This window comes from Gopherus evgoodei, chromosome 8 (genome assembly GCF_007399415.2).
Source record: "Gopherus evgoodei ecotype Sinaloan lineage chromosome 8, rGopEvg1_v1.p, whole genome shotgun sequence".
Lineage (NCBI taxonomy): Eukaryota > Metazoa > Chordata > Testudines > Testudinidae > Gopherus > Gopherus evgoodei.
Window position 1 is genome coordinate 94,732,808 of NC_044329.1, and position 19,321 is coordinate 94,752,128.

Genomic DNA, 19,321 nt, shown 5'->3' on the forward strand with positions numbered 1-19,321 from the left:
GTGCCTGATAAAATGCCTCTAGACAACTCATAACCAACTTTCCTTTCAAAATCATGTTGCCAAAGCAATAATTCCAACATGTAAAAATCATCTCCTTTGATCCATTGTGAAGCTATAAATCCTGAACACATAAACAGCTTCACTGACCTGAGTGGACTAGCTGGGTTACTTGTAAGAGCCATACTCACACAATAGCCATAAAATCATTCCCACACCATAATCTGTTAAAATTACTGAAGGATTAAGATCACTTAGGATCAATGAACACACATATAAAATGAAGCTCATTATATCTTTAGTACTGAACAGGCTTAAAAAATTTCATTTTCCTGGAAGAATGAAGAGAAAACGTGTGTAATGAGGCTGACTTAATTGACAGAGTTTCAGAAATCAAAGCAAGTAAAAATTAATTAAAGGCCACATGGTCTATTGGTTAGAGCTAAAATCCAGCAGGCTCCTGGGAACTCAACTGAGCAAACAGTTCATTGTGTGTCCTTGAACCTCAGTCAACGTAGCTGAATAGCTGGGGAAGGGCATGGCAGCAAAACACTCATTAAAAAGAATAATGCTGCAGCTCATCTTTTCCGGGTACATTATTTCATTCTCTCACTCCACTAAGCACCCTCCTGTAGACAAACACTCGCACCTCTTTATATACTGGACTTTTTGTTTTGACAGTCCAATAAATGTCTCACATTGAAGCAGATTCACCAAGAGCATGTGTCCCCGAATGGGCACAGCCAGCTTTCAGCTATCAAAGTGCTTGGAATTGGGATTTGATAAACCTGTTCATTCTGTAGACTATGAAACTGTGTCCTTGCTTAGTACTCTACAATAAAACAAGGGTATGGCAGAGATTAAAGTCCTCCTGTGTTCAACTGCAATTAAAAGTAGCTAAAATTGAGAGGGCAAACCACAGAACGGTTACTCCCTTTGCAGGGTGGCTGGTTTAAGGATTGGGCAAAGAACTGGGCACTATGTTGACAGTATGTTTGTCCTTATATAAATCTAGGAAGGAATGCATGTGAGAAAGGGCTAAGAACTTCACCATTCACCCGGGAGAGATGACAATCGCGGTACAACTACTTTGATTGCCAGGGTTGGGACTTATATGGAGCTGTTCACAGGCTCACTAATGATACCTTGTTGTTTCAGACTTGTACCACCTATCAGCACAGGGCTTAAAGATGGCTACAGATCTAGAAACTCTGATAATGAAGTTAATAGTCTGCCAACACACCTCTTCTTACTCCTCAAGTTATATAATAGCAGAAGCTTCAGCTGCTCTCATTATTGCAAGCACATATCAGGTGTCCCTCTCCATAGGAACTGGGCATACTGTAAATGGTTAAGAATAAAAACAACAAAGCAGGAACTAAATACACACACCATGACCCCTTGCAGTTCAGCAACCTTCAAGGCTGATTGCTGGGGTTTTAGATTAAGCAACTAGCAGAAAGCCTGGACAAAGAGATATGTCATACAATGCTTCCTCAATGCAGCTGAGATGTATTTCTGACAGAAGCACTTCCAGAAAGTAAGGCTTGCTACTGAGAACACACTGCTGTTTGTTCCTATCCACATGTTAGCAGGCAATGTTTTAACTTAACACAACTAGGTAAAATATTTCAGTTAAAAAAAAACTAGTAATTTACTCTCCGCTAAGTGGTGTGCTATTAATCTGTTTTCCTTTATGCTGTCTGCATTCACACACATCAATAAAACAATTATATATTATACATAGATTTCCAGTTGAAGCTATTAAAATGTTGTAGTGGATACACAGGAGTAGTGGGACATTGATTTCTAGTTCATAAATATGACAGTACAAGATTAATACATTTGTATGTACATTCTGTAAATAATATTGTTAGTTTAATTAGGGCTTTACTTACGTGGCCTCTTTCTGATAACAAAAAAGGGCCACATCCTCAGCTGGTGTAAATCAGAATGTACTTCAGTGGAGCTATACTAATTATACCAGGTGTGGATCTGGCCAATTGTATTTTTTTCTTTCATTTCCATTTATACTACTGTAGATGTAAAGAAAACTATTCTGTTATAACTCAAACTAAAGGACTGGGGGGAAAAGTAGTATACTCCATTAGTTCGAGAGCCTCTACTAAGGACTTGTCTACATGGGGAAGTTAGTGTGACATAAGCTAGCATGTGAATTTGGAATACCATAGCTATTCTGCACTAACCCCCTGCATGGAACTTTTGTTTCACACTGGGTGCCTTTTTGTGACTTAGATTAATCCACTTTAAAGTGGACTAAAATGAGAGCTCTGCAGGGGTACTATAGGATTGGATAATTACTTAAGAGTAACTACAGGATTGTGCTTAATATATAGTACAAACCATTAGCAAAACCTTTTGCAATTTTTATTTTAGCAATTTCCATCTTTGCAGGCTTAAAATTTCTTGCTTCTTAACCAGGGCTGCCCAGAGGATTCAGGGGGTCTGGTCTTCGGCGGCGTGGGGCCCCCGCCGCCGAATTGCCGCCGAAGACTTGGCACTTTAGCAGCGGGTCCTGGGGCGGAAGGACCCCCTGCCACCGAATTGCCGCCGAAGACCCGGAGTGGAAGAAGATCCGGGGTCCCGGCCTCCGCGAGAGTTTTCCGGGGCCCCCGGAATGAGTGAAGGACCCCGCTCCAGGGGCCCCACAAAACTCTTGTGGGGGGCCCCTGTAGGGCCCGGGGCAAATTGCCCCACTTGCCCCTGCCTCTGGGCGGCCCTGTTCTTAACTACGTATACTTTTTGTTTTGCCTTATGCTAATGCTGAGATGGCATATTTTCTCTTTCCCTTAGCAAATATGAAAAGAGTAGTAGCTCACTGCCCAAGAGCCAGGTATTATTGTTAATTCTCACTGAGAACTCCCAGTAAGTTGGGCACAAAGATCAAAGATATTCTGTGCTCCAAAAAGAGAAACAAGATTCTAGCATGAACATCTCAAAAACATGAACAGGATTTAATATCTTTCAGGAACTGCCTGCTCAGAACTCCCCTCCTCCCCACCCTTTCCCATAAAACCAGCAATAAACAGCAAAGCAAACACAATCACATTTTCAATACCTTATTTTTTCTATACGCTGTTATTACTGGCCAAGGTAAGCTTGCATTGTGCTTGAACTTTCCCAGGAGATGTACTGTTCAAAGTAGTTACAAACAGGGCTTCTTAAAATAGATTTTTAAAACAAATACTGCAAACTGCATGTAAAAATAAAGCCCATCAGAACTAGAGAGAGAACCATCGAGATAAGAGTCCTGACTGTCAAGATGTTTACAGAACTTTCCTTTGAAATACCCATTCAGCCACAGAATGAGAGGGAAATGAAAGGGAACAATCTGAGTTCAACCATAAGTAATTCACAGAACTATACTTTATACAGTTTATTTCACTAGAGATTGAAATTTTATACATAGTATAAAGGGGTATCCTGATATCACACGTATACTTACTTTACTGTACTGTTTATGAACCTATTTTTTTTATATAATACAGTATTAAGTACCCTATTCATTAAAACGGTATTCAGAAATCTTTAAAAAAAATCCCTACATAAATGGATGTTTATCATATGCACAGTGCAAGAATGTTTGTATAACATTTTAATCACACAACGTGAATCTAAAATACAACACTGTGATTTAAAACTAATTTAAAATTATGATGCCCCATGTTGTATTAGCGAGACTTGATTAATCCCTGCATGAATCACAAAGCAGTACTGAATTCCAGATAAACAGCAGCAGTTTATAATTATGACTTCAACAGAAACCTTCTGTAACAATCTGAATTTTACAATGTGTTTTACCACCTTCTGATTTTGCCAATGGTCTAAGGAGACAGAGAAATGGGATGTATTTCATTTTGGAATGCTTTGATCGTTAATGTAGTTCAAACTGTATTATTACAGTGAAGGGAATCCTGTCCCAGATCTTGAGGGCCTGTAAGGGAGGTCAGAGATGTAAAGACAGGGAAAATACTTAGTGCTTTGGTAGGGAAGCAGAGGATTCTTCCCTTTTGCAAATTTAAAAAAAACTCAACCTATTACAAATCCGGTGGCAAAATTTACACAAAATGACTGTGGCTAGAAAACATGTAAACAAATCAGAGAGTGATTCTTCATTTTCCCTTTTTGCAAAGTGGGACTGTGGATGAATATCAGCTGATAAGAAACAGACACCTTCCTTGGAAGAATGACTTCACCATCACACAGAATGCGTGCTGTCCTTGTCAATAGTCACCAATGTGTTTTCCCCTCCCCCCCAAAGTCCATGAATGTTTCAAGTTCAATAAATAGTAGAAAAATAATCCTTTACTTAAAAATCTTGAGATGCATTGTCCCAGGTCCGACACAGCAATTGTAAGAGCAATGTACTTTCTAAAAAACACATGGAAACCTCAAAAAAACCATTTCTGTATCCAGCACCTTTTTTGTCTCTGGCAGCACAGATTTATACTCTTCCAGTTAAGGAAAGTAAAACATCTTCATCTTCTTTGAGTTCTCCCTTCTCTTGGCTCAGCTTAACAGGGTTCCTAAAGCTTCAGTTACTGTATAAACTTTTATCCCTGTGTTTGGAGGTCTAACAGGCCTCCCGCTGCATTTTATTAAAATGTTATGGCAGGTCCATTCATCATGCTCCTTTTCCCTCTATTCCAGAGCCAACATTACATTTTGTAAATGTAAACGTTGTGTGCACGTAACAGTTTCTTTAGGAAGGTAGTTAAACCACTCCTGGTAAAAGCAAAACCACAAAGCTCCCCATTGCTGTATGGATCGTTGCTAACGAACAGCATTTCTTTTGCCATCTTTTCCCAAAGAATTAAGTGTATTAGCATTCAGCATCCACAGTGTGCACTGTGACTGCCGCCTGTAAGTGGTGGCTGTGATGAAGAGTTGGATGGTGCAACCTGTAGTGGTGAAACTTATGACTCAAGAGTGCAGCTGTTTGAGGTGGGGTATCCAGATCTAAATCTTCATCATGGTTTCCAATGTCAACACCAGCTGACAGTGGATCATTATTGCATGGAGGATTTTCACTGTCTTCCTGAGGACTCATAGTGCTATAGCCTAGAACACAACACAATACCAGTAAGAACACATGATCCAGGGCAAAAGGCCCAACATTTCAAGGTACTGAATGCCCCAAAACCCATTAAGATCAATGGAGGAACTCAATAATTTACAGAATAGGGCCCAACAAACAAAGTTTTAAAATAAAGACACACAGTAGACAATCTTGTACAGTTTTAAAATAATTCCTTTCTCCCTGCTTTTAAATAGCCTCTTAGCAGCCTCACTTTGAAATATCTGGCTCCCTACCAAACAAACCAACCAACCTATCTACCTACTGGCATTTATTTAAATTTATACAGTAAAGAAGAAGTATGGTTTTGGAGGCAAAAGCCTTAAAAATTGTTTGGACTTTGCAAATAGATAAGGAACAAAAACCAGGTTAAATTTGAGCTACACTCTTTAAATTGAACATTATTCCCATTCCTAATAAACTAAAACTTCCTTAGAAAAGTCATCAACTATTCTAATGGGAAATACTTCACATTGTCTCTGTATGATTTTTTAAAATGATATATATATTTAAAATGAAAAAGGTCCTTGCAGATGAAAGTGCTCTATTTTCAAAGTTCTGGGATTTTTGTAAAAAAAAATTACAGAACTTTCCTTAAAGTTTCAGAAGTAACAGAATATTAATATTCTGCTGAATCTACTGCCAGCATCCATCAGTACTTACCTATGAGCTGCTCTGCTCAGATTTATGACAGCCAAACCAATCTGCTTGTAGACAGCTGAGTAGAAATGTTTTGTAACTAAATATATACATAGTTATATCTATCTACACACACACACAGAGGACACACACACAAAGTGTTGAAGAGTTACGTCTAGTGAATCCATAAGAAAGTACTTAAAATGGATTAATTGAGCCAAATCCTGCAGACTCTTTTCTGGCTAAAATCTCACGAAATTAAATGACTACAGCAGGGAGACAGAGGGAAATACTCTGATATCTCGCCTGATCTCAGACAAGTGCCACAGCACATTTACTGCAAAACCCTTAAAGCAGCCTGGTATGCCTGTGTTCAAGGTACCGCATGCATCCTTGCAATTGATCAGACTGGATATCTTACAAGAATATTAATTTGGTCTACCAAGAAAGGAGGATAATCAAAATACATCTTATATCACCTAACTCCTAAAAAGGCTTTCATATCATGCAGCTAGTTTAATCTAGAATAACAAAAGTGAATTTTAGTTTGGTCATGGCATTTCCTCAACTTCATTTATGTGCTGTAACTATGAGAACAGTATTACAGTTCTGAAAACAAAATCCACAAAAACTAGAAAATTTAATTCTCTGCTAAACGAGGGCTTATGTTTTGTTACCTTTCAACTGTTTCAGGGTCTTGAGACTAACGTAAATTAGTTGCAAAACTGGTTACAGGATTATTAAAAAATATAGTTTAATGCTATTGATTTCACCATGTATTTGCTGCGTGGTCTAGCAACCTCTGTCCAGCTGTTCTGCATTTCTTCTACATAAAAAATCTCTCTTATTTCTTTGAGAGAAGAGATACTGAATTGTATGTGACTCAAGTTGTTAAACTGCAAATCTTTCACATATATTAAGGTGTACAACTGTCTTTTCCACTGTGTTGTTTCTTTAGACATTGATAATAAAGCTTCACACATACTTAGTACTTTTTATCTTCATGGACTTTACAAATATTAAATAACTTAGACTCAGCACTTATGTGAGATAGACTAGCAACGTTTTATAAATGAGGATATTATGGCCAGGTCTACACTTAATAATTAGGTCAACCTAGCTATATGGCTCAGGACTATGAAAAAATTTGCACTCAATGCAACTTAATTGGGTCAATGTAAACTCCACTGTAAACACAATTAGATCGAGAGAAGAATTATTCTGTCAACCTAGCTGCCACCTCTTGGAGAGATGGTGTCATAAACAGATAGTTAAAGGTTAATAGAACAGGAGTACTTCATGTCTCTTTTGACTGTAAAGGGTTAACAAGTTCAGTGAGCCTGGCTGTCACCTGACCAGAGGACCAATCAGGGGACAGGATACTTTCAAATCTTGAGGGAGGGAAATTTGTGTGTGTGCTGTTAGTTTTGGGTTGTTCACTCTGGGAGCTCAGAGGGACCAGACGTGCAACCAGGTTTGTCTCCAATCTCCCTGATACAGGTTCTTATAGATTCAAAATAGTAAGTACTAGGTGATAAGGCGTTAGGGCTTATGTTTGTTTTCTTTATTTGCAAATGTGTATTTGGCTGGGAGGAGTTCAAATGTGTATTTGGCTGGAAGGAGTTCAAATGTGTATTTGGCTGGAAGGATTTTAACTTGTACTTGTATACTTAGGCTGGGAGGGTATTCCCAGTGACTATAGCTGAAAGACCTTGTACCTATTCCATCTTAAATTTACAAAGATAATTTTTACTGTTTTTCTTTCTTTAATTAAAAGCCTTTCTTGTTTAAGAACCTGATTGTTTTTTTATTCTGGTGTGAGATCCCAAGAGACGGGGTCTGGATTCACCAGGGAATTGGTGGGGAGAAAGGAGGGAAGGGGGAGAGAAAGGTTAATTTCTCTCTGTGTTAGGATTACTTTCTCTCTCTCTCTCAGGGAGACTCTGGGAGGGGGAGAGAGAAGGAGGGGGGAAGGTGAATTTTCCTCTCTGTTTTAAGATTCAAGGAGTTTGAATCACAGTGATCTTCCAGGGTAACCCAGGGAGGGGAAGCCTGGGAGAGGCAACGGTGAGGGAAAGGGTTTACTTTCCTTGTGTTACGATCCAGAGGGACTGGGTCTTGGGGGTCCCCGCGCAAGGTTTTGGGGGGACCAGAGTGTACCAGGCACTGGAATTCCTGGTTGGTGGCAGCGCTACAAGTACTAAGCTGGTAATTGAGCTTGGAGGAATTCATGCTGGTACCCCATCTTTTGGACGCTAAGGTTCAGAATGGGAAATTATACCATGACAGATGGATTAATTACATTGGCGAAAAAACCTCCTCCATTGACGTAGGGAGTGCTACCATGGCACAGCTGCATTGCCGTAGCTGTGCTGCTGTAGTGTAGACATATCCTGAGGCTCAGAAAGGTTAACTCATTTGTGCAAGGTCACCTGGGATGTCAGGGGCAGGTCCGGGGTTAGAACTGCAGGGTTACATAGGACACAGAAGATAACTATGGGCTGGGAAGCAGAGGTAGAGGGTAGAGCAGGAATAAGCAGCAGAGCTCCCAGATAGACCACCCAGACCTTATAGGCCTGCTGGAGAGTGCCTAGTTCCCTGGTCCAATGGGCAACTGAACTCTATTCCCAGGCAACCCCTCCCATTCCAAAGAGAACACTGTTTTTGTTATCTGTACGATTGGTACTTTTTATGACTGTTGAATTCCCTCTCTGAGAAGATACTGACCAAGAGTAGTGAAAAGTGACTAATGATTTTGACTGTCTCAATTTTTGGATTTTCAAACTGACCTTTGAAAATCAGGGTTCTCTAAAGGTATGTCACCTTCAGCACCCGAAATCACTTGTTACTTTTCACAATCTGAGTCATAGTGTCCCTTTAGCTGAGAAAAAACAGGATGATGATGGGGAATCTGGTCTCTCCATATCCTGCGATGAAGCTATGGATATCTAAAGAGGAGGTTATTTACTTGTAACTGGAGATTCTTGAGATGTGTGGTCCCTACCTGTATTCCACTGTGAGGTTATGCATCCGCACCACACGCCCAGGGTTAGAGAGTTTTGACTGCAGTGCTGTTGGTCTGCGCAAGTGCCCTGGCTTGCTTTGTGCTTCCAACTGAGGCAATTTTGCTCCCCCTTGCTTGTTGATATAGAACGCAGTTACTGTGTTGTCCGACATTATGAGGATGCGGTGAGAGTGGATGAATGGGAAAAAAAACCTCATATGCTTCCTTACAGCCCAAAGTTTCAGGACATCAGTGTGCACACCCTGGACTCTTGGGCTGTCCATGTTCCTTGCGTGGTGGCGTGGCTGTCCACATAAGCTTTCCAGCCTAGTCGGAATCTGACGGTAATGCCAGGTTTTGTCTGGAGAAGAGGGGGGACACCCATACATACATGATAAATGTTTGTCCATCACTGGAGGGAACGACAATATGTCTGTGGGAACTGTGAAGAGAAGGTTCATAGATGACTTGGTGAGGACACTGACTGTAGTCTTGCTTGAAGATAACAATGATGGAGTTTCACGAATGGAGTGATCTATGGGCATGAGGCCATGTGGCCAAGTATGGACAGGCATGCCTTGCTCATCACTCAAGGATTGCTCATAATGCGAGCTAATGATCTCGTTCATAGTCTGGAACCTGTCTGTGGGCAGGTAAGGCTTGCAGTAATAGAGTTCAAAGCTGCCCCAGTGAAATCCACAGATTGCGTGGGGGTGAAGACAGACTTTTTGATGTTTACCCTGACTACCAGAGAGGTGAGGAGGCGGAGGATCATAGAAATAGATGTGTAGGCCTCTTGGTAGGATCTGGCAGTGAGCAGCCAGTTGTTGAGGTACAGGAAAAAAAGTAGGCCATTATGTCTGACATGAGCAGCCACCACTGAAAAATACCTTTGAATGCCCTGGGGACGGTAGCTATCCCGAATGGTAGCACTCTATATTGCAAATGGTTGGATCCCACCATAAATCTGAGAAAGTGTCTGTGGGCGGGACGAACGTCTATTAAAAGTAGGAGTCTTTCACATTGAGAGCCATGAACCACATGCCTTTATCTAATGATGAAATTATCACTGCCAACATAACAGAAATCTGAGCTTGTGGATGAAGCAACTGAGATGACAGAGCTGGAGGATTCGTCTTCACCCACCCTTCTGGTTGGGTATGAAGAAGCACGGCCAGTAAAATCCCATTTCATAATGTTGTGGTAGAGGAACATGTTATATTGTCCCTCACAGCAGTAAAGAGCTCACCTCTTGGGTGTGAATACTGTCATGAGAGTGGTCCCCGAAGAGATGGGTACAGGGGTTTTTGAGGCAGTAGCATCACAAACTCGATTGTATAGCCATAGTGGACGATGTTCAGCACCCACTTATCTATTGTATTCCAGGTGTCGAAAAAGAATGCTAGACGAACCCCAAATGGAGTAGTGCAGTTGCGAGGTGTTAAGCTTATTGGTTCACGAATGTCGAGCTCACATCTAAAATAACTCCTGGTTGAGGGTTGAGACTGAAATGTCGAGGCCAAAGCAGGAGGCATGGGAAAGAGGGACCTTTGAACCATTTTTTTTTCTTTTAAGTGATGGCTTGGATGATCTTTGTTGGTGAAAGTGCTGGCACCTATACTGTGGTGTGGTTGACTGGTGATGAAACTTCCTTTTGGGGGCAGGTGTATAAATGCCCAGTGATTGAAGGGTGGCCCTAGAATCCTTGAGGGTGTGTAGGGAATTGTCTGTCTTCAAGAGGTGGGATTCAGCAAAGGGGAGGTCCTCAATGGTGTTCTGGATCTCCCTGGGGAATCCTGAAGAATGGAGCCAGGACTCCCTTCGCATAATGCTGACTATAGCCATGACCCTAGAGGAAGTATCAGCTGCATCAAAGGCGGTTCTGGCTATTAATTTACCTTCCTCAATGAGAGCTTGGAAATAGGCACAGTCCTACTGTGGGAGACTGCTCGTGTATTCCTCAAACAGCATAACTGAGGAAATCCTATTTAGCCAATAGCGCTTGACAATTGGCTTTCTTGAATTGTAAACTGGAGGATGAGAAACCCCACTTCCCAGTAGGTCAAAGCACAGGCACTGACTTGTATTTTTACTAGTGGGCACTCCACCTCTTCCCCGAGGCCCCCTTCTTGCTCCACCTCTTCCTGCCTTCTCCCCCGAGGCCCCACTCTCCCTGCCCAGTGTTCCCTCCTCTCTGTCCCCCACTTCCCCAGTGAATCCCAACTGAACAGCTGATTGGCAGCCAGCCCAGGGGGCCCTGCCAAACAGCAGTCCCGGGGACTGGAACCAGTGTGGCTGATGGGTGCTGAGCACTCCCTATTTTTTTCCATGGGTGCTTGAACCCCAGAGCACCCAAGTAGCTGGCACCTATGGGTCTAAGCATTTTCCTTTTTAACTACTGGCATAGAACTAGGATTTTGCTGCTTGGATCTTTTGGAAGCAGCCTGAACCACCAGAGAATTGGGAGGTGGGTGGGAAAATAGAAATTCTGAGCCTTTAGCTGGTACACGATAGTCTCTCCACACCCTTGAGGGTAGGAGCACAGGTGGCAGGAGTGTGCCACACCATTCTAGCCAGCTCCTTGTTGACATGGAGGCCAAATCTTGTGAGCGTTGAGGTATGGAGGATGTTTCAAGAGCTTGTGTTGAGAGTCCTGGATTTCCTCTACTGGGATCAGAAGTTCCCCAGTGACTGTGCAGCAGGTCTTCTAATTGCTTGACGTCATCCAAGGGAGAAGGAGATGTCAAAGTCACTGCTTTCTCCAGTGACGACGATGGCAGTTTAGTCAGTTCCGGTGGAACCACTGGAACCAGAGCATAGCATTCTCCTCTGTCGTCAGATCCGGGGGCAAGTTTGATGATTCCCTTGGAAGGGAAGCAGGAGGCGACTCCCTAGAGAACTCAGGAGGAGGATACTGGTCCCGGGGTCCTCAATATGGCCAGTTGGTGGGATCAATGGGTGCTCGTGGAGGTCCCATGCCAATGACTCAGAGGCAGATGTGGCGGTGGCTGTTCCCAGGGTCATGCAAGTCTTTTGGGAAATGGGTAAGAGCAGTATGGAAGAGGCAGTTCTTCTGGTGGGTCTGAATCCCCCAAGGAAGAAAAGGTTGACTGGATTCCAATGGTGGCAACACTGGTGCTGCCAGAGACATGTATGTTATATGTGGTGGGAGTACTGCAGGGAGATCTCTTAGGGGAGATGAGTTCTCTGGGGACTGAAGATCCCGATGGAGTGGGGGGGATTCTGGATCTAGGAAAGCAAAAACGACTTGTAGCGCAGCCATGGATACAGATCTCCCATGAGCGTGAGGGATTCTATCTGTTTGGGCTGCCTGAGCTGGTGCCGAAGCTGGTATCCGGCGGTGGTCAGACTTCACTGGTATTGGGAGGGTCCTGGGTCTTGTGAGGAGCCGGGGACAACAGTACCAGTGGGGGCCATTCTGGAGGTGGTGCAATCCAATGTTTCTGACCTTTCTTCTCATGCCTAAAGGACTTAGGATGTCCTAAGTCCTCATGAGCAGAGCTGGTGGACGGAAAGTCCGATTTTTCTGATGTTGACTTAGAGGAAGACTTAGTCCCATGTTTATAGCAATGCTTCCTAATATCCTGACTGGGCCCTGCCATGGGGTCTGTGGTAATGGATTCACTGGCACCAGAGTCAGACTTTGTAGCGAGAGGGGCACTCCTTACTGAATCAGGCTGATGAACGGGGAGGGTGGTTCCTGGCCTAGGTCCGACTGGGGTCTCATGGCCATCTCCATGAGATATTTATAGAGGCAAAGAGCCTGCTCTTTTTGGGTATGGCTGGGGAAGGACTGACAGATACTGCCCTGAGCTTGTTTCATGCAGTATAGGCAGTGTTGATGGTCATCACTGACCGAGAAAGATGCCGGGCAGAAGGTACAGAGTTTGAAGCCCAGAGCTTTGGGCATAGTGCAGTAACCAAATGGGTACGGAAAGGTGGTTACTCCATAAGCTACTCTAAAACGACTAAAACTATTAAAAACTGGTAAAACTACTAATCTATAAATTATTTAAGAATTAATAGAACTATTACACCTATTTATTTAGAATGAAGTCAGAGATGAGGACACTGAAGGTTCCGACCCAGACCATACAATGGTGAGAAGGAACTGAAGAGGCGGTTGGTCCGCCCTGCCCTTTACCTCCTTAGTAGGAAGCACAAAGAGAGCCAGGGACCAGGGTGCATGGATGGACCAACACACATTGCTTTCAAAACTCTCCAACTCCAGGCACATGGTGTATATGCATAACCTCACAGTGGAATACAATAAGGACCATCACTTGCAGAAGAAATTAAGTAATATGTATCTTTAAAGAGATGGGCAGGAGATGACCCCTGCTGGCAACTCAGCGCTAAACGCTGTCAAGGCAGATAGTGAGGACTTTCTAGGAGTGTAAGATATCAAACTCTAACACCACAAAAATCAGAAGTAGTAACTTGATGAGTCTGATTTAAACACAATAAAGATGACATTCGGCTACTGCCAACACCCCAGCAGACAGCCTTGTCTACCTTTGACTTGACTTAACTTACACTGAGTCTTCCTGATGGGTCAATACCTTGATACAGATCTAATTGCTCTAAAGACTTAAAAAGAGTTAGCCAACTGTTTTTCTGAGTGAAAAGAAATATGACGACAAAATGATAACCCCCCAAAAGGGCTGACAATGGAAATGTCATCAGACACTAAATGACACTAGCACAAACACCATTACAATAAATATAGTAAACATTGGTCATCTTTTTAAAAGTTGACTTGCACATAAAATGTCTTCCCACTGCAGCAGTATGTGCTGTATGCCCAACAGAAAGGCTAAGGGAGTATTTGACCCCGAGTCTAGTCCAGGCTTAGTTTAGTCTAGCTACAGAAGACACACAACAGATATTACTAAAGTGGAGAGGTAGTTTTATAAAAAGCTGTGAAGGTCACCTTTAAGAGAAGAGTGCCAGCTTCATAGCAAAGGGCATGGAATAAGTTCTCTGCTGTTATCAAGACAATAAACTTTACCTCTTTGAATGGTTTTTGAGATGCTGAATTAACTGTCAGGCTTGGCCATGGGAAAACGGTGTGGCAAACTTGGTCACTTTTTTATCTGTTTGAATTCCAGTCAATCAGACATCCAACAAAACTAACACTATATAAGAATAAGATGCAGAGGATGGGGCATTAAGTTAAATAGCTCATATTATAACACTGCTCTCACAAAAATAGCTTCATTGCTGGACAGTGTCATGCATTCAGAGATGTCAAAATGGTTTAACTATGAAGCAATAAGGAGCAAAGATTTTTTTTTGGGTCTGGCCTTATCCCCTATGTTGCCAAACATCTGAAACAAGTTGAGAATGCAGAGTCATTGGGGGTTTAAAGGTCTTACCGTGATCGCTCTCTGTTCCCGATCGCCCCCAGTACCGACGTCTACGTTCTGGACTGTGCGCGTGCCGCTCAATTACAGCTGCTATAAACCGAGTGTTGCTGACTAGGAAAGAAAAGGGAGCAGGGTTTGTTTTAAACAAAGTGTTTTTATTAAGTTATATTAAAGGAGCAATTCAATAACAAGGAATCAGACATGTTTTATAAACTATTTCTTTCAGATGCTGCTATGAAATTTTTATAGGGATTACGAGCTTCCACATCACAGAAATGATGGGACAAAGGTTTGCTGAGAAGTGCATGTCCTCGTCCAGTGCTGACAGCAGGATGAATATAAATCTGATTTACCCCACTGTCTGCTTTGATTAATGAATGTTTTGAAGGTTCCCTGTAGCAATACTAGAACACAGAGACCTAGGAGGCATCTAAAGCCTGCAAACATTTAAACTGAAAAGCAAGACAGACTCACATGAGCTATGTTAGTATCAATGGATACAAGATGCATAACTCAGATCCAGCCCTGGTTTTTGAATCCTTGACGTTGTTCAGATCTTGAATTTTGATTCAACTCATTTTAAGGACAGGGCCACATGGGAAATTCTGATCTCTCCCAAAATCCAGCGGCCTTGGGCCCATCACTATACAGTAGAATTATTATATACAGTAGTACAGTCATAACAGAACAGCAAAGAACTAAGTGAAAACAGGATTTATTGATTTTTCATTTAACATTCTTGCTGAACTGAAGCTAGGAATTAAAGGGCCAGATTGTGCCTACCCCTTCCAAGGCTGCTCATGGGCAGAAGCTTACACATCCCATGCAGTCATAACTGCAGTCCCTCAGCATTCTAAAAGCCATTCCCAGAGCTGGTTGGGTCACAGAGGGGGGCCCCCCACTACAGAAAGGATGTGGACACATTGAAGAGAGTCCAGCGGAGGGCAACAGAAATAATGAGGGGACTGGGGCAAATGACTTATGAGGAGAGACTGAGGGAACTGGGCTTATTTAGTCTGCAGAAGAGAAGGGTGAGGGGGGATTTAATAGCAGCTTTCAACTACCTGAAGACAGGGTTCCAAAGAGGATGGAGCTCGGCTGTTCTCAATGGTGGCAGATGACAGAACAAGGAGCAATGATCTCAAGTTGCAATGGGGGAGGTCTAGGTTGGATATTAGGAAACACTGTTTCACTAGGAGGGTGGTGAAGCACTGGAATGGGTTACCTAAGGTGGTGGTGGAATCTCCATCCTTAGAGGTTTTTAAGACCCGGCTTGACAAAGCTCTGGCTGGGATGATTTAGCTGGGGTTGGTCCTGCTTTGAGCAATCGTCCAACCCTAATCTTCTCTGATTCTATGAGAGCTTGCCACGCTGCAATATGTGGCAGAACAGGCAAGCTCCCACTGTACACCAGTGGGCACTATATGGCCCAAAACTAAGAATATTTTTTGAGGTGAGACTGAAGGACAGTAAGGGTTACAAACTAGGTCATTTAATACTTTGGCCCTGTTATTTCCAGAGCAAAGCTCACACTGTCATATCAAGGTGTTAAGAGAAATGAAAAACCCTCCACACTACAGCAAGCCCAAGCAAGAAGCTCGCGAATCCTGAGCCTAATACTGGCACATTTTACAGTGACACAGCTCAGCACTTACTGATTCCTCTGTCTTCATGGCTGTCATCATCTCTCTCATCCCTATCATTCTCCAGGTTGGACATACGCACTGACATTTCTACACACCGTTACAAACAGAAAAATGCAACTGTTAGGTTGATCCAAATTTTCTCTCTTATTAACAACTGTCAGCCTGGTGGAGTGGTGGAAACACTCTGCATTATCGTGCTGGAGTACTATGCTTTGGGAATGGGCTTGGGAATCCTTGTTTTGGGGCTGGCTGGGGACGAGACATACCAGGAAGAGAATATGCTAGGTACCCTTGAAAGGAACTGGCTTGAGTGATGCAGAAAGTTTAGTGAACAGGCTCAGACTGAGTCAGTATGGTCCAGTGGATAAAGTCCTGGACAGGGACTCAGGAGACCTGGGTTTTATTCTCAGCTCTGAGACTTGGGCAAATCACTTCTCCTTCCCATGCCTCTGTTTCCCCTACCACACTTTGTCTGGTTGACTACTTAGACTGCAAACCGGATTGCCCTGCCTCTCATTATTGGTACAGTGTCTAGTACAACAGAGTCCCAGTTTTAGTTGGAGCCTTTTTTAGTATTAGTGTATGACAAATAAATAATAATAATTTTGCCCTTCATCCCTTCCTTTTGTAAGTAAAAGATGCCACAATGATGAATTTCTCTCAGAGTGCCAGTGAGGGAGAAAAGATACAACCAAAAAGCAGCCTCGGAGGAAGCATTTTGAATATTGTAATTCTAATAAACTGCTGGCAACAGCACTATTACTTGCTAGAAAACAATCTACTATTCAGAAGTTACAGGACTGGTATTAAGCTGGGTTTACTGCTTTAGCTCTAGGAAAGTTATATCCATAGCATCCTGAGACTTGTTTTAGCATTTTTTGTCCAGGTCTTCCCAAGGAGACAGCAAGTCTAGCTCTGTACCCAGCAGAGGGCAGTGGTACACAAGTACATTGGACAGTAAGTACATCAGTTATGTAAGGAGGGGAGTGGGAGATAAAATAGGAATCAGAAAAGAAGAATAAAGGATTCCCAAAGGATAAACCAAAAAATGATCTTTGAAACTAGGCAGAAGAATGTATGAAACAGCTGGCTTTTTATCCTCACTGCTAGTATCTCCCTCACAACTTATCAGCTCACCCTGTGCAGCAAGAGGTGACATGTGCTGGTGACTCCTACGGTGGATCTGGTGACGATACGCGTATACTGCCAGAACGAGCACCATGATGCATCCCATAATACCTCCAGCTACAGGACCAACCGGAGCACTTTTTATCATGTTCAAAGTGACCACCTCATCTCCTTAAAAAACCCCAAAACCAATAAAAAAACAGAGCATAAATATGTTGCAAAAAAGTTTAAATCAGCATTTCTAGAACATTAAAATAAACTCAAGGCTTCAGCACATGACTTTTGTGCACCTACATTGATGGTGTATGCAACAAAATACTGGCAGTTTAACAGTTAAATATATATCCTCATTAAAAAACCAGAATTACCTATCGCACCTATGTCATCCACATAAGGGCTTTTAGCTCCCACAATGCCACCAAAGCATTCCTTCTGAGGTGCGCAGTAGGATTTATCCAGATGGGTCTTTCCATCGCTGTCCACCATACACCACTCACAGTCCAACACGCCAAAGCAATCCCTGGAAATGAAGAAAAAGACTGGCTTTACCTTAAAGAAAATCATTTTCGGTTGGATGTATCTCAGCATATTCATAGTCACTAGACAACTTGGAACCAAAATCCTCCATAAAGGCTTACAGCTCTGATGATTGGCTACAGAAGTGTCATAAAGGTTTAAGTTATACAAGGTAAATCCTATGAGGAAAGAGCAGCTTTGTCATAAAGGGCCAGATTCACTGGCCTGCTCTCCTCTTTCTGCACCACTTAGGCAATGCTAAGGGAGAGCAGACCTCCTGAAACTCCTTGGCTGGAGACACTCTCAGCATGAAGGAATCCCCGTCTGGGTCCTGTCTCTCTTCGAATGCCACAGTGAAAGGGGTGTTTCGGCTTGGGAGGGGCACTGAGAAGGTGTGGTTGAAGCGTGATGCACTCTGGCTTTATCCAGCTGATGGACTATTTCTTGGAGCTCACAGCCAACTGGCACAAATCAGAGCAGTCCCCAAGCTGTTCTAACCAGTGTCAGGGGCAGAGAATCAGTGAGCTGAAACTGGCTCCCTGCCACTCCGCCTGCTCTGCTACACTCCACAAAACTGAGTGCCTCAGAGAATTTGGTCCTGATCTTTGCTAGCCATGACCTGAGCCACAAAGCCTGCTACACTCATATCACATTTAAGTGACACACAGTTTATTTTTTGCTGACAAAAATCCTTGATTAAGCAGTGTCTACTCTCATTGTTTCTATGACCACTCTCCTTTTAAGATCACCTGCTTCTCAAACCGTGTAGGCAAATATTGTGGCACTTCCCCTCTAGCTGAGACATGGAATTTATTGTCCCTTCTACGGCTCATTTCTCCTCACTTACATTGGCGCATTTCATTGACTTCAATGTAGTCAAGACAGGGTGTCACTGAGGCTCTCAAATGCTGTTAATAGCAGATAGATGATTCAAACAGGAAAGTTTACTGCATGGTGGCATCAGGAACATGGCTGCAATTTTATAGCACTTTATTTATTTAGCGTCAAGGGAAGATTTGTCTGTATTAGAATAAATAACAGCTCCTAATAATTTCAAGCCCTGCACATATTTTAAGAGAGGGAAAACAATGCACTTTACCCACTCTCCAGCCTCTGATTACACCGTGTGTTAATACATTGTGGAAGAGCATCCTGTAGGCTAGGATCAATTGCTGTGAATGTCATCGGTTCCTGGTGGACTTCACAACTAGGATTCCTACATTGAGGAAAATAATTGAGATCATGTCACAAAAAAAGAATTGCAGTACAGCCAATCAAAAAAATTAAACTTTGCTAAGTATAATTCAACTGTTTAATCACTCTATTCTACCAGGCCCTGCATATATGGTAGCATGAGAAAGTAGTCCATATTCAAGGGTTACAGAATTTAATACTCACAATAACGATGTTACTCGAGTTTTAGAGATACTTGTTCTCACCTGCTTTCTGCATTGGTAAGGTTGCCAGTACATTCATTGACCTCTAGAGGGCATTCACAAGGGCATTCACATTCATTTTGTTCCATTCTTTAGAAAAAAGAAGAAATGGCCAGTTGCATCAATATAAACTGAAGTCCAAATCCTAGTCCCAGCATACAGCCAGTGTTTTACATACCATGTACTGAACAGACACCCAGTTTGTAAGACTAAACTGGCTATTTATTAAGATAACTATTTATTTACCAAGACATTGAAACTTCAGCTAACATACTGGCCTCTTGTGCACTGGCTGACTTACTAGTGCCTTTTCTACAATCTACCCTCCAGCAACCTGGGCTCTTCTCTCCAAATTCCATGCAGATTGCTGCAGCTGAGTCATTAGGAACCAGGGCATGCTTGGGGTGGCAAGCAGCGGGGCGCGCTCTGCCAGCACCATGAGGGCGGCAAGCAGTCTGCCTCCGGCG

General features: G+C 42.7%; 1 protein-coding gene across 2 annotated transcripts in view; it reads right to left on the reverse strand.

The window, feature by feature from the left end:
* Positions 1–2,827: 2,827 nt before the first annotated feature.
* The window catches only part of CACHD1 (cache domain containing 1), a 210,530-nt gene continuing 194,036 nt past the window's right edge, over positions 2,828–19,321 (reverse strand). The window contains exons 21-27 of one of the 2 annotated variants that reach the window (XM_030572407.1): positions 18,858–18,944; positions 18,518–18,634; positions 17,271–17,422; positions 16,912–17,073; positions 15,784–15,861; positions 14,138–14,239; positions 2,828–5,079 (exon numbers count right to left, since the gene is read on the reverse strand). In XM_030572407.1, coding sequence (XP_030428267.1) covers positions 4,841–5,079; positions 14,138–14,239; positions 15,784–15,861; positions 16,912–17,073; positions 17,271–17,422; positions 18,518–18,634; positions 18,858–18,944 — 937 coding nt within the window. In that variant the 3' untranslated portion in view covers positions 2,828–4,840. The remainder of the gene's footprint in view (positions 5,080–14,137; positions 14,240–15,783; positions 15,862–16,911; positions 17,074–17,270; positions 17,423–18,517; positions 18,635–18,857; positions 18,945–19,321) is intronic. The other variant, XM_030572408.1, reaches the window with a different exon arrangement.